Source organism: Pangasianodon hypophthalmus, chromosome 14 (assembly GCF_027358585.1).
Source record: "Pangasianodon hypophthalmus isolate fPanHyp1 chromosome 14, fPanHyp1.pri, whole genome shotgun sequence".
Lineage (NCBI taxonomy): Eukaryota > Metazoa > Chordata > Actinopteri > Siluriformes > Pangasiidae > Pangasianodon > Pangasianodon hypophthalmus.
This window is the reverse complement of record NC_069723.1, coordinates 9784265-9799909: the sequence shown is the minus strand read 5'-3', so window position 1 is coordinate 9799909 and position 15645 is coordinate 9784265. Positions and strand designations below refer to the sequence as shown.

General features: G+C 35.8%; 1 protein-coding gene across 8 annotated transcripts in view; it reads left to right on the top strand.

Moving 5' to 3' along the window:
* Nucleotides 1-3376: 3376 nt before the first annotated feature.
* The window catches only part of LOC128317058 (alpha-2-macroglobulin-like), a 33044-nt gene continuing 20775 nt past the window's right edge, over nt 3377-15645 (top strand). For 4 of the 8 annotated variants that reach the window (XR_008303556.1, XR_008303555.1, XM_053239665.1 and 1 more), the window contains exons 1-17: nt 3377-3534; nt 9414-9594; nt 9702-9858; nt 9951-10003; nt 10281-10343; nt 10481-10646; nt 10734-10818; nt 11046-11169; nt 11265-11385; nt 11546-11655; nt 11792-11962; nt 12047-12280; nt 12403-12615; nt 12709-12858; nt 13449-13574; nt 14313-14400; nt 15398-15521. Coding sequence is in view for 6 of the 8 variants with exons in the window: in XM_053239665.1 (XP_053095640.1) it covers nt 3452-3534; nt 9414-9594; nt 9702-9858; nt 9951-10003; nt 10281-10343; nt 10481-10646; nt 10734-10818; nt 11046-11169; nt 11265-11385; nt 11546-11655; nt 11792-11962; nt 12047-12280; nt 12403-12615; nt 12709-12858; nt 13449-13574; nt 14313-14400; nt 15398-15521 (2249 nt within the window). In the remaining 2 variants the exon portion in view is untranslated. The remainder of the gene's footprint in view (nt 3535-9413; nt 9595-9701; nt 9859-9950; nt 10004-10280; nt 10344-10480; nt 10647-10733; nt 10819-11045; nt 11170-11264; nt 11386-11545; nt 11656-11791; nt 11963-12046; nt 12281-12402; nt 12616-12708; nt 12859-13448; nt 13575-14312; nt 14401-15397; nt 15522-15645) is intronic. The other 4 variants (XM_053239668.1, XM_053239669.1, XM_053239666.1 and 1 more) reach the window with 3 other exon arrangements.

Below are 15645 nucleotides of genomic sequence, written 5' to 3'. Positions count from 1 at the left end.
AAAACATACGAGCTCATCAGTCAAGCACAGTGGAGGTAGTGTTATGGCTTGGACTTGCATAGCTGTTATCGGGATGGGCTCACTATTCTTTATTGATGATGTAACTCATGATGGGAGCAGCAGAATAAATTCACAAGTCTGCAGAAACATTCTGTCTGCCAATTTACAATTCTAATTGGGAGAAACTTCATCATGCAGCAAGACATTGTCCCAAAACACACTGCCAACACAAAAAAAAGTGTAAGGTTTAAGACTGGCCAAGTCAATCACCAGACCTTAACCCAACTGAGCATGAATTTCTCCTCCTGAAGAGGAGAGTGAAGGGAGAAACCCCCCAAAACAAACAACAACTGAAAGAAGCTATGGTACAAGCCTGGAAAAGCATCACAAAGGGATATGCAACCAAATATTAAGTGTTACTTTAAAACTGTTCTGTATCTGTTCCAATATTTTTGCTCATCTAAAATTGGGTGGTCTGGCACAAAGGTGCCATTTTCTAAGTTGTTTAACACATCTACATCTAAATATCAGGAAATAGAAGCTGAAATTCTCATATTCATCTTTTGATCTCAAACTCAAATGTCTTCAGTGTATAGCAGAAACAAAAGAAGTGGCTTTGCCATTCCAATACTTTTGGAGGGGACTGTATATGACGCAGTTGCACTGAGTTACTGCAGAGACTCAGCAACCAAAGTGAAAGTAGACCATGAAGGAAGATTAAACAAAACTCAGATTATCATAATTTTATTATCATCTATTTCATCTTTTTATTGGTTTTGCTATAAAACAGACACAGTATAAAACACAGAACAGTTCTCCATACACATAGGAGTGTCAGGCAGCAGAGATGGTGACAGTTGCAGGTTAAGAGCTTTAATTTCAAAACAGGCAAACAAATCCAAACCATGAGGCAGAATCAAGGTCAAAATACAGGCAGAAGTCAGGCAATGTGCAAACAGAGTAAACAAGGCAATAGACAAACCAAAGAACCAGAATTGTTATCATAACCAGAAACACAATAGCAGAATAACAAGGCTTGATCTCACAAGTACAAGACACTAAACATATACTTCTCAATGTAGTGGTGGAATAAGTGTTCTTATATACTGTGGAGTGTGACCGAATAATTGAGTCCAGGTGTGTGCGATCAGAATGAAGGCGATCGTGATAGAATTCATGGTGGATTTTGGGTGTTGTAGTCTACAGTGGCCATGTTTATAGGCCGATCTGAGTTCTGGGAGTTGTAGTCAGCAGTCATAATTTGTAGGCCAGTCTGTGTTACCTTGAGTGGGGAGCAACACCAATTCCAGTGTTGACGTGACAAGGAGACAAAAAAAATGTCAGTTAAGTGATGTAAATTATTCAGCAATGTTCTAGCAATCAAGTTTTTGATTAATGCAATGTATTGATGTTTAATGTTATGTATACATGATCTTCAAAGATAAAGTAAAATACAATTAGAGAATTTTTTTAATTTTTAATTTTTAAATTAAGGGTGGGGGAGTAGGAATGGCCAAATGGTAGTATACACCCACTGGCCACGTTATTAGGCTAATCAGCTAATCATGTGGCAGCAGCGCAGTGCATAAAATTATGCAGATACAGATCAACAGTTACAGTTCATGTTCACATCAGATCAGAATGGGGAAAATGTGATCTCAGTGACTTTGACAGTGGCACTGATGTGGGTGAAAAAAGAGTTGGTTTAAGTATTTTGGAAACTGCTGAACTGCTGGGATTTTCACACACAGCGGTTCTGCAGGCAGAAACACCTTTGAGTGGGGTCAGATAGGGAATGGCCAGCCTGTTTCAAGCTAACAGGAAAGCTATAGTAACTAAAACAATCACTCTTTACAACTGTGGTGAGCAGAAATGCATCTCAGAAAACACAGCACATCAGATAACAGCAGAAGATGCCGTTGGGTTGCACTCCTGTCAGATGTGAACAGGAATCTGAGGCTACAGTGAGCACAGGCTAAACAAAACCAGTTGGTTGAAGACTGTTAAAAGTTGTCTGATGAATTCTGATTTCTGCTGTGACACAACTGGCTTTCAAACAGCAAATGGGAAAATCAGGGGATCCTGATTGTTTAATCCTCTTTCTCACCAGCTGGTAGCCAATAAAATGTGACTACACACAAAGTGATGCTTTCATTTATTTATTTGATGTTTGGGGCAGGTCATTAGCAACAGTGCTATATGTATTTCAGAAGGAAATGAACAAATATACATAATATATTAAGCATACTGATTTCAGCCTCCTGAATGACCATAAGTCACTTTTTATTAGCTTCAGTATATTTTTGCTGACTGCTTGTCTTTTCATTTCATCATCAGATCATTGATTTACTTAAAAGTTCAACATGTCTATGTACTAACCCAAAACTGTGTAAACTGTCATGTTCAGCTAGAAATGACTAACGTTTATTCACTCAAGGGTCAATAAATCAAGGATGGCTACTAAATCAAGGATTGATATAATTCATATCAAAAAAGAGTTGTAACACCTGCTAAAATGCTATCAATAAAAAAAACTTGCTTTACTATTTGCAAGAATGAATTGAAATATTGTTTAAGGAAATTATTACATGGTAGATTTTTTTTCCTGAAATAAATTATGCAATGATTACCTGTGTGGGCAGGATGTTTGTTTGAAGTGTGTACAAAAGAAAGAGGTTAATGACTGTATGTTTACTCTAAGTAAACAGTGTATGATAGTACAATGACTAATAACAGAGATAATGTTGATAATGTTAACATATTTTAAACCAGAATGATGCTTTCATTCAGAGCACACAGTTTACATTTCTATTTTGTTTTTAGACTTTTAAACAGTATATGTAGATTTTAAGACATGTAATCACAGATTTTTTTCTTGGCTGCCAAATCTTTCCCTTGAGTGTCTAGAATTAAATTCCACCATATGTGACACTCAAAGGAAAGATTTGGCAAACGAGAAAAAAATCTGTGATTTCTATCCATTTATTAAACATTTAGACACTATTTCATAAATGCAAGGTTACCACTTCATAAACTCATCATACATGCCTTTCTTGGAAGAGCAAGAAAATACCAGTTATTATACTAATATGGTTCCTAATGCATATACTACATAAATATATTTTATAGTGCTTGTACAGACAGCTATGCTGGTTTATTTCATCAAGAATTAAGTCTGCTATTGACCTATTGCCTACTTTGTCTGTTGGCCATCAAAAGAGTCAATAGACAAAAGGCATTATACTGCTTATGTTTGTAGATGTCACGTACTGTTCTAAAAACCAATTTACACAGTTTCATTTATAGCGTTTGCAATGTAGCGGGAATATGTTGCTCAAAATGGTTAATCATTAGTGAGAGACAACAGCAGATGGACCTCTTTTGGGCTGAGTGTCCTTTTAAAAAGGAAATCACAAATCAGAGATTGGCACTCGCAGTGGACTTCATCAAGATGGTCAGCCGAGTTCACACTGGGATAAGGCTACTGTTAGCCTGCTTCCTCTTTCATTCTGTTTATGGACAAACCTCAGGACCGTAAGGACCATATTTTACTCTGAATCTGTCTCATTACTCAATAGATACAAGTTTATTTGAGGTATTTTGTCTTGTCTTTTAGGTCCTCATTCTGTCTCTAATATAGTGTGTTTGTGTGTGTGTGTGTGTGTGTGTGAAATGAAACTTTCAAACTGTAAGTCTTTTTTGATTTATGTATTGCAACTAAGGTCTCAATTCTCAATATCTAGGTATCTACTCTATCTAGTAGGTGTTGGTAAATGAACATTAGCAAAAATCATTGGTTTTTGTAAAAAAAAAAAAAAACATAATCATGCTGTTTTCATAGTAAAAAGAGTGGGAATAAAGACGGCTATTGTTAATGTACTAAACCCTATTAGTGAATATTCTTAATATATTTGTATCTACACCCACAGGCAGAAAGAAATAACTTTATAATAAGTAAGCAGTAAATGTATATGATGTGTGGAAGAGACACATTTATGAAGGTGGTGCTAGAAGTATGTCTACTTTTATAGTTTGCAGGTTTTAATGCCATTAAATGACACAGCATAGCTGATCACATGATCTTTGATTTTACAGCATTTAATTTGACCGGGATTTACCAAAAATAGACATTTTGTATCATGAGTGTTGTTTTTGGTTGACACAAGCCAGTTTAAACATAATAAACTTAATCTTAATCTCCATATTTTGGGATTTAGCCATTGGCATTTAATAGGCGTCCTAGATGCAGCTTGTATAATAACCTGAATCCTTAGTAAATTGAACTTTAATGTATGAAGCAATGTGAATGCATTTGACAGTCACATCATGTCACATTTTGCCCCACACCTTCTCATGTATACATATGTGGCAAGGTGGGTGACAGTCTATCCTTATTGGCTCATTGGTGTGTGATTGTCACCCACAATAGCCTATTAGAATTGGTGTTCGCGGGTATTTAAGCCTGACGGTATGTCATTTGGCGTGCATCATAGCTAGGACCGCCCTCTTCCGGATTTCATCTGCACCTGTGTAGTGGTGTGTGAGTTTGGTTGTTTGTAGCTGTTCAGTTAAATGGAGAAGTGGGCATGTAGATTAAAACAAAAGTTTCTTTTTCTCTCAGTGCGATGAATGGTCATTTGATGTTGCGCTGGGTTGCCGGCTGTCCATTTGCATGTCAGCTGTGAGATTTTTCTGGGGATGTGTCTACCTGCTTGAGACTCTGTGTTTATAAACTGTGGGCAACGGTACCACTCGTGTTGCATGACCTATTGTGTGTGCCGCTCTGTCTCTCTCTTTTTCGGACGCCGTGCCGATTGGTCATGTGAGGACGCCGGAATTCTTTTTATTTTGCGTTCAGAGGACGGCGCTGCTGTTTTTCCTTAAACTGTTTTTCTTGGTATTACAAATTGCTTTTTTTGAAGTTATAAATTGTTTTTCTTTTTGAAGGTGTAAAACTGTTTTTTTAGATGTTATTTTTTGTCAGTTATGTCTTGGTTATATTTTGTTTGTTTATTGTTTTTCTTTGTGCACTTGTGCTTGTGCTTGAAGAGTTTAGATCTGCCTCTCTGAGGATTACAACTTGAGGCCCTGTCAGGCCCTGGGGCTAGGAGGCTAGCTGTTTTTTTAGTGCTGGTGGTGGTTTAACCGTGTGGAGTGCAGTGTGGTTTGGATTTATTTTTCACTGTGTGTGTGTGTCTGTTTCTGTGTGTTCGTGGAAACCACCAGTGTGCGGTAAGGATCTTAGTGTCAGCTAGCCTGCCTTTGCTGCTGGAAAGCCCGTGCCTGTTACTTGTGTAATTTTCTTTTTTTGAGTGTTTGTTTTTTTGTTGTACCCAGAGCTGCTTTATTCTGATACATTGTTCTGGATTGTGATTGACTTTCAGCACTGTTGCTGTTTTTATTATTTATTATAGAAATCTGAATAAAGTGTTTTATACATTGTTCCCACGTTTCTCTTTGAATTTGTGGCCAAACGAATCTGTGTCCCTTATTTGGGTTATTCCCCGTTTCAATACGGGGTGGCGTAGTCGGTTTGTTTAGCGGGGGGGGTATGTTGAGTTATTCATTTATTCCCCTCCCCCCATCTCAGCATTGCCACACATAGACTCGGCTCTATTTGATATTCTGGGAAGGTATAAATTTTGTATATGGTGCAATAATGTTAAAACATTAGTGTACAGAAGTCTTAGGCACCCTAATATTCTTTGATATAATTTTTTCTTAGATATTTATTAATGATTTCATTAATAATGAAACTCTGTTAATGAAACATTAAGAATAAAAGGCTCACGGCTCAAAACAGATGGTACATGTTTACCTTATGGGCCTTACAGTTGGAACTGTAATAATCATAAAATTATTAGATGTGAACTACACAACTGGCATGGGCTAATGCATGGAACAAGACAAAAGATTAGCCTACAACATAGAAAGAAGGAACGTGTCTCCATTGCACAATAAATAGCATCTTTATTATTCTATTTTGTAGTGTTTTAACTTGATATCTTTAGCATGCTGAACAAAAAAGGAAATAAGGGGAGCTGATTGGATATTGTAGTAGCTTGCCTGTAAAACTTCTTTATTTTTCTTTTCAACCTTGAAGCGCTGTTAAAACAATACACTTCCTCTGTTATTGGCAACTCACACTTAGAGCACAGTAGCAAAACTAGTGGTTAACCACAAGCTCAGTAGGGAGAAAACTGGTGGGGGTAAGGAATCTCAATTGGCTTCATGAAAAGGGAGAGCATACATAACACAATATGGACAAACAAACAGCACATTCCTACACTAACAAATAAAACTATATCAAACAGACCAATCGACATTAAATATTAAACAACAAGGATACCATGGCTGTTGGATACCAACAAGGATTGGCGCTTGCTCATGACAGCTCAACAGCACTACATAGCCCTTACATGCTACTACATGCTCAGTCAACCATTATGGTGATCCAACAACCCAAACTAAAACACAGTCCTCAAGACCACAGTAGGTATTCGGGGCCGATGTAGGCCAAGAAGATCCCCTGCACGCAGGGATGTGGGAGGGTGTTTTACTTTGGGGGTGCTGGAATTTTGAGCAGCATACACATGATATGCACTATCTATCTACAGTATACTATTATTATTATCATTAGTATTATTATTGTTGTTGTTGTTGGTGGTGGTGGTGGTAGCAGTTTCTGTTGCAGCTGAAGGAATCCTGAAAGTCAGCGTGCTACAGAACCTTAACACCCTCACTTCTGCGTCCTTGCCTGCACACAGTCATGTGTATTGTTCTTTGCCATCAAAGCCTAGTCTAGGGCTGTGTCAGTCACATTTGTTGCCTTTCTTCTCTTTCCTCAGTGTCTTTGTGACAGGTTGATTGTGCCTTACCGAAAGATCATTGCTCCATGGACTATAAGCTGCAGTAGTCATAACTTTAAAGTTTTCAGCAATGTCCCTCATTGCTTTGTTATTGAATTCACCCCCAATGTCTTTGAGGAGGACCATGATCACTTATTCAAGAATTACATTTTTCACAATTTCCCTTTTCTTGGTGGTCACAATACTTCCAGCACTGAAACATGTAAAGTGGTCAGTGACATGAAGATACCATAGACCTGCTTCAAGCTCATGCAAATCCAGTGCCATTGTTTATTTGTAACTTCAGGCCATAGACAACCTCAAACCTTGTGTTTGGGTTTGCTGTATCTCATGCATGTCTCACAGTTAGTAACAATTTATTTAAGAATCTCAGTGTGTTCATTGCCCTTATTACCTGAGCAGGCCAGCAGTTTCAGCAATATATCCACTGAGCCATGCCCATATTGCTTGTGTGCTTGTTTGTCCTTTCTTGTCCTTATAACTTATGACAGTAATAACTTTATCTTCACTCTGGATCTCACATTCACGTAGAATCCATTCATCTTTAATATTCACACAATAATGTCCTGAAGAAGAAAGTTCAAGTTAACTTTTTTTTCCCAATAATATTTTACTTAAAGCAATGGGATGTCTGCTGGGACTACTTCAGCTTCTGACACTTAGTCTGACCTATAATGGAACAAGTCTTCCATGACAAAATGTAAAAGCTCTTTCACTTACTGTATGTTCCAATTTCTGTACCTCATTCTGCCTCATGACTACTGATCCTGATGCATCCACCATGGAACCTATCTTCTGTCAACTTTGCATGTTCATTTTTCTGTGGACAATCATTTACCTAGTGATATCTTGTACAGTACACTTTGTATGTACTATATCTTGTACTGTACACATCTTCTCTCATTATCTATCAAGATGATTTGAGCCTTGAGGTAGTGATGTTTTTGACTGGCTTTGTGGGAATTTTGCATGTAGTAAGTATCCTCTTTCACCTTCAGTTCACCTCCCCTTTGTGGAGTATAGATTGTAGTGTTGATTTTTTTTTGTTTGAAAATGAGAGACTTGCACAAGCAGTCAGCACCAACTGTTTGTCCTTAACATCCATTCCAACTTTATCTAGTTATTTGAAGGCTACTACTGCATCTGGAAGAATTATGCTGAACATACATAGCCTGTTATATCATTCACTGACACCATTGCTATTCCATTTTTCCATCACAATCTGGTCAAACTTTGTGTACACATCTTACTGATGGTATTTTTCCTCTTTCAGGAACACAGTATATAACTTCTTCAAAATTGTGGTGATGTCATCTTCTTTGTTTAAATCATCCACTGGTATTTCTAAAGCACTGCTTCTTGCTCTTCCAGCAATAAAGTGAGAGCTAGGCTTACTTTTTCTTTTCAAGTTCATTGACTGTGCCCATATTTCTTCCTCATTTTTCCAACTTTTATAGGACTTCTTCTCATCAGATAGGGGTGGGATTTTGTATGTTAATTCAAAATGACAATGACAAACATTTTAACAACACGCTTCTAACACTTACTTCTGACTGAAGTAAACTGTGTATGCTCAGGAATGAATATAGGACTTAACAACCCCAGTTTCCCATCATGGAGGAGCAGGGAGGACTCGCCTGATTGTTGACCACTTTTACTGCATTATTCTCGGGCTTCTCCTCCATCCCCAGTTTTCTGTGAATGAGCTGAATCTTCACACATGCACAATGTACCATCACTCAAGTCCCTGTCCTGTTTGATCCCAGTTTTATAGTCACCTGTTAAGTGTTTCCGATTTAGATCGTTTTCTGTTTGATGAGAATGGATTATCCTTTGTTATCGCTGTCTCCGCCTGTACTTTGAACCTTGCTATAGGCGCTATGATTTTTGCATTCACCCAAATAAATCACACATTAAGCACAGATGCTTGAATCCTGCCTCATCACAATGCACATTACACTTAGTAACTCTGAAGCAATGCTGCATGTGTAACACCTACAATTAAGTACCTGCAGAGTGGCTATTTAAAAAATGAATCGCATGAAATATGAGTGACATACAAGTAAATCTATTTTTCTATTATCCTATTTATAGAATGCAACTTACTACTGCAAAATTATTACACCATTAAGCATATTATTGTGTGATTCTGAAGCCTTGTTTAGGTTCTGCAAGGTATTTTTCATTAATAATATGCAGAACCTTAGAACCATAGTGTATTTTTTCAGCACTTACAGTAGTCTGGTTCAGTTCTAATTCATTTCGAAATATATAAAGGCAGCTCCAGTAACTTTATTAAGAAGGGGAAAAGCTGTATGATACCACTTTGTCTCACAGCAATTAATTTGGTGCATAAAACTGGAGTAATTGTCTTCTACTTGAATATCTTCTATGACCACACCACTGATTTTGCAGTTGTACTGACTATTGAGTTCAGTAAGTTTAGTATAAGTTTAGTAGAGTTCTACTCTATTTATAGAGCTCTACTCTGTTTATTTTACATATCCTTCATCACTTTCCTCAAAATAACATTTTTGTTTTTAGATATTTCATGGTGACATTTCCTGCAGTGATAGAGTCTGGCTCTAGTGCCAACTTTTGTGTTAGTCTTCTGAAGCCTAATGGGACTCTACAAATGAACATTTATCTGGTTCACAACAACCGGATCAGAACTCTTTTACAAGAGACAGTGGAAAAGGAGATTCACCACTGCTCTCATTTTGAGGTAAGAAATCCCAATTATTATTATTATTATTATTATTATTATTATTATTATTATCATTATTATTATTATTAGTGACTGATGTGGTATAATGGATGACATCTTCACAGGCTCCACAGGTTGAGGGTCAATCAGTGCAGGAGATCAAAGTAGAAGTCAAAGGTGAAAGTTTTAAGATGACAGAGAAAAGGAAAGTGATGTTTAAATCCTACAACACATTGGTATTTATTCAGACTGATAAACCCATTTACAATCCAGGCCAAACAGGTGATTCATTCCTTCAACTGAACTATTTAATATAGGTTTATTTGTTACTGATGGTGCAGCTTAAAACAGCACATTTCATTATTTTTCAACAGTGAATTTCAGAATTGTCACTATGGATTCTAATTTTATTCCCCTGGAACAAAGGGTAAGTGGGGACTTTATACTTTGAATATTTGCTAGAGTCTAAGTGTAATAATCTCAATCTCAATGTCCATGCAGAAAGGCAGGTTTTAGTTACAACACATTCTGCCCTACATGTTTACATTTAACTGTAGAAGAAGGGTCTTGTCATTTTCTAAGCACAGATTAATATCACACCTGTCTTTGTGTAATATCTTGATGTTGTGTTGATATTCTACTAAATGAAACAAACGTGATTTTTCAATTGAATGAGTTTGATGATATCTATGGTATTTTGGTAGTTTCTTAATCGGAACTATGCATTATCCTATTCTCCTTTACAGTACACCACAGTAATTCTTGAGGTACGTAAATAAAACTATACATAATTTCATTTTTAAATTTTATTTTATGACACTTGTTTAGTTAATTTTTTTTTATTTGTTACATATATATATGTATATTGTTTAGTGTCACTTTAATATTTTTCTGCAATAAACAGGATAATAATCGTAACAGGATTGGTCAGTGGACAAATGTGTCCTCGACAGGCCTGATACTGCAGCTTTCTCATGAGCTAAATGCTGAGGCTCCACAGGGATATTATTCATTATCTGCTAGCATTGAAAATAGGTTGATCTCACACTATTTTACGGTGCAAAAGTATGGTAAGTTACACTAGAAGAGTGGTTTTATGTTTATACAGAATTAACTGACATTAGTTACTGTAATAAAAAAATACATTTGACTTTTAGTTTTACCCAAGTTTGAGATTACAGTAAAAACACCAGAAGAACACAGTGTCGGTGAGGAGGAACTGAAGCTGGAGGTTTGTGGAAAGTGAGTGAAAGTTTCATGAGACAACAACTAAAATAGAAAAAGAGGGCCATATTTTTAACAATTTCTTTTTGTTTGAAACATTTGCCTTGTTTAAAAACATACTGCAATTTAAGAATAACATAGCATTGACAGCCACTTGAACATCCAGGATACATCAATGTATCCAAAAAAAAAACAAAAAAAAAAACACTGTCCAAAGCAAAGGTCAATGCTTGTGCATTTTTAAGGTACACGTATGGACAGCCAGTACCTGGTGAAGCACTGGTGCAAGTGTGTCGTAAATTTAAGCAGAATTATCTTCATCGTGAGGAAGCCAAAATGATTGCGCCGTGCCTGGTTGAAACAGTGGAGGTACATAAGTAACACTATATTAAAGGGTATCATGTTTTTAACCTCTCTACCGATATAGTTCTCACCCTGTATTTGTTTTTGTGTTTTCCCAATAGATGAGTCAGACTGGTTGTGCCTTCGTTATATTAAATGTATCAACTTTCATGAATTCCGAATTTGAAAATAATTTAGAAAACCGTCTTAATGCTACAGTTACACTAACAGAGGAGGGAACAGGTGAGTCAGTAACAGATCTCTTCAGAACAAAGCTAAGGCAGACAAAGCACTGATTGCTAATTTTTAACTTAAAAATAAGTTATAATACTTGTAAATACTCTGAAAAACTGGTTCATATTGAAGAATAATTTGTATATTGTATATTGTTGTTTTTGTTTAGAATTTTCCATGGTAAAATCTGTAATCATAACACTCACTCACCAAATCGGTAAAGTGGAACTTGTGGATTTACCAAAAAACTTTGAACGGGAGAAGGTTATAGAAGGAAGAGTAAGATTTTTTTCTTGCTTTCAAACTTTCACTGATCCAGATTTTTTGTTTGTTTGTTTGTTTTTTTGACAATGTTTTTGACAATTGTCAATTTTTTTTAAATTTTGACAACAATTCTTCTTTCCCTGATCAACAGATTAAAGTTACTACCTTCAGTGGAAGACCAATTCCTAACAAGAAGGTGTATCTTTCAGAAGGTGAACGGTGGTCTCAAAAGTTACTACTTAATCTTACTACAGATAGTAATGGATTAGCAAACTTCTCAATCGCTTCACCTGAACATCCTGCAACAGAGATAATATTGCGGGTGAGCACTCACAAAGATTTAAAATCATTTCTATACATCTTTAAAACATATTAAAGCTAAATGTCCTGTGTCACTCTTATCTAGGGAAGTGATTATCCAGTGGTCAAATACCACACATACAACACACCATTCTTTTCAACTGCTGATGCACGTATACAGCTGCTCCAACCGGCCACAGCTTACAATCCAGTATTCAGTGAACTGTCAATAGAGAGCTCAGAGGAACCATTTAATTGTGGTGCTGAAATTCCCATAACCATTAACTACTATATTGTTGGGGAAACTACTGAAAGTTACAGTATTGATCTTATATACATGGTAAGTACATGCAGTAAAATAGTATGTTTAATGAGACAGAAAATGCAAACCACCTGTATTACCTTCATTCCAGCAGCTCTAAATGCACAGTGATTATCATATATTTTGACTCTCTGGTTCAGGTCTTATCTAAAGGAGCCATAGTCCATCATGGGCATGGGAAAGTTGAAGTGAAAGACTCTGCAGATGTCAGAAAAGGAAAAATCTCATTCAAACTATCTGTTGTTGCTGAGCTGGCTCCTGTAGTGCAGGTCGTGGTGTACTCTGTCCTTCCCAGTGAGAACATCATCGCTGCTAACAAGAATTTTGATGTGGAAAAATGTTTCAGAAATAAGGTAAAGCTAAGACCATCATTATTAACTTTTTACATGCAATCAGTTTGTTGTAAGCCATGAAATTGCTAAACTTGTTTTCATCATGAATTCCAGGTTTCGCTACAGTTCTCTCCCTCTAAGGCAGTTCCTGGGGAGAAGAACACTCTCGAGCTCACAGCTCATCCTGGTTCACTCTGTGGCCTCAGTGTTGTAGATCAGAGTGTCTTCATCTTGGAGCCAGAAAAGCATCTAAACACTAAAAAGGTGAAGTTAAGATTTACAGAATCTTATTTTTTCAGACTCTAAGAATACTGAAGAGTACTGGCGAGAACAGAAATTGCATTGCTGCTGTTTGATGTTGGTGGTCTTTCAGACTTTTGGCAGTGTCAGATTAAATCCAGGAACTGGCATTAGTGCAGCCAGCAAGGGTGAAAAATTAGTCAGATTTTTGCAAACAATCATAAGCTAATCTTTAATCAGACACACAATGAAACCACATTTCAGAAATATATTAGAAATATACATATTAGAAATATAGGGCAGAGAGAATGCCAAAATCACCGGAATGTAAATACTGAAAATTTCAGACACATGAAAGAAATTATGAAGTATACAGTTAGGATCATTATAATATAAAATTTTAGATTAAACAATGCAGTATTGTGTCTATATAGTAGCACAATAATAATAATGTGTTTTATTGGCATGCATTGTACATAAACTTAAAGCAAGTTCTTTTAAATCTCTCATGCTAATGTAATCATATATACAAAAGTCACAACACATTTTTTGTGTTTTGTGATATACTGTATATAATTCCATAATAATCACAAGTTGAACTATATCTCCCACAGATATTTGATTTATTGCCAGTGACATCGGTATTAGAGTATCCCTATGGGCTTGAAGATGATCAAGAGTGCTTGCATGTTAGACCTCAACGGGATGTATTGATTGACCATACTTACAAATCATTAAAGGTAAATGACTGATTTCACATAGCTGACACATAGCTGGGTGATCTGGGGAAACTGCAGATCATTTTATGGTCTTATCTAATCCTGAGTGATCTCGCTCAATGGGAACCTCCAACCAGGCATTTTTCTACTTCATTCTGTTGTAAAACAGTACTGGCTCCGGGTTTAATTATTTTTATAATGGTAACAATAAAGTTCAAAGTAAACTCATGGGTATAAAAGGGTTGCAGCTCACATGTTCTGGGGAGAAACATTTCTATCTCCTGTTCCATTGCATACAATCTGCATCCTATACCACCATGGGTTTGTTCATCCATTTTTTTTTAAAGTGTCTTTTATTTTATTTATTGTTTATTTGTTTGTTTGTTTGTTTGTTTTTTACATGTGTTTAAGTTTACTTCTGCCTTTTAGTTGTAATTTTTTGTAACAGATTGGATCCTTAAGAGCTGAAGTGACTGCATTTTTTTTTTAAATCAGTCCCATTAACCTTATATATTCGAGGCAGCTATGTTTATTAGGTAATACACAAATGTTTACTCTTGTGTCACTGGTTAGAGGTGGCAGAGAGGAAATTTTATTTAAATAACACATCCAAGCTTTCTCACCCTACAATACCAAATACATTTTATCTAAAGCATACTGTATTATTTAATTTTAAATACATATTGTTTAATTTTATTTTATGTGAAAGTATCTGCTTTAGTATTTCTACACTGATTATGACTTATTATCCCCTGACAGGGAGTGGGGCTGAAGATGGCAACAAATTTGGCTGTTAGAGCTCCTCCTTGTTTGGTGTATAAAGGCGTGAACTATCATCGCATACATGGTACACCCAGACCCATACACAAATTACTGTTTTCATCTTATACACAAATTACTGTTCATTAAATAGTGCAGTTTCTCGTTCATAAATTTAAATTAGGTACATTACATTTTACTTTACACATTATAATAAAACACATACTGTACTGTTGTTATCAGTATAATATATCTGTAATTTATATACAGTAATTCTCTTGCTGTTTCTACAAATTAAACAGCTACTAATGAAATCAGTATTATAAGGACCTATCTGGCATTATGTACAAAAATTAGATTAAAAAATTTCCTGCATTGGTATTTTATTATTGATGTAATATTTTTGAAGTAAAAAAAAAATTGAAATTATGAATTATCACCCAGGATGAACATATGATGAACATAACATAGGCGACCTTAACTAATCAATATCCACATTCTATTTACACTCTGACAGAGAAGAACAGATTTGAAGCCTCAGTATGGTGAGACAGAGGAGAAAGTAACTTTAGCTGTAGATGTCCAACATATGCTTTATGAGAGTAATTAAAACTAAGTGTAAAAACAGGTATAGTACAGGTCTACTGTACTCACTTGTTTTATAATGTATACACAACAGCACAGTGGAAAGCAAATATTGTGGCTAACATCAGATAACAATTGAATATTACTGACTACATGTGATGTGCTTAATGAACTGAATTTTCCAGTGTAATTGGGATTAAAGCTCAGAGGGTGAGACATTTTTATATGGTTTCACAGAAACATGTAATTTCTAATGTACTGTATTTTAATCTTATAAAAAATGTTTACAATGAAATTTCACTGTAAAAATAATTAGGGACAAGATTTTTTAATAAAAGAAATTAAGAAATGATAATATAAATTTGGATTTCAGTACTTCAGAGTTTTGCTAGCTGGAATTTCAAAACTGGATGTCCCATATCTCAACCAGCGCTCCACCCAGATCGAACCTTATAGTACTAAGGTCATATACTTTTATTTATGTTTATGCTCATTGTCAGTGCAATATTTGATAGGAGAGCGTCATTTTGCTCATTATCCTGGAGGGTCGTCACCTAGAAGACACATTGAGACAGTTCGCAAATTCTTCCCAGAAACATGGCTATGGCAACTGTCTGAAGTGAGGTTAGTAAATCAACATATTAATGTCAGACATTTTACTTAGTGCATTTTTATTAGAAATTCAACAATATAAAATGATAGCAATAAATTAAAATGAGCATACCTATTGTTTCAGTGGGCATGTTTC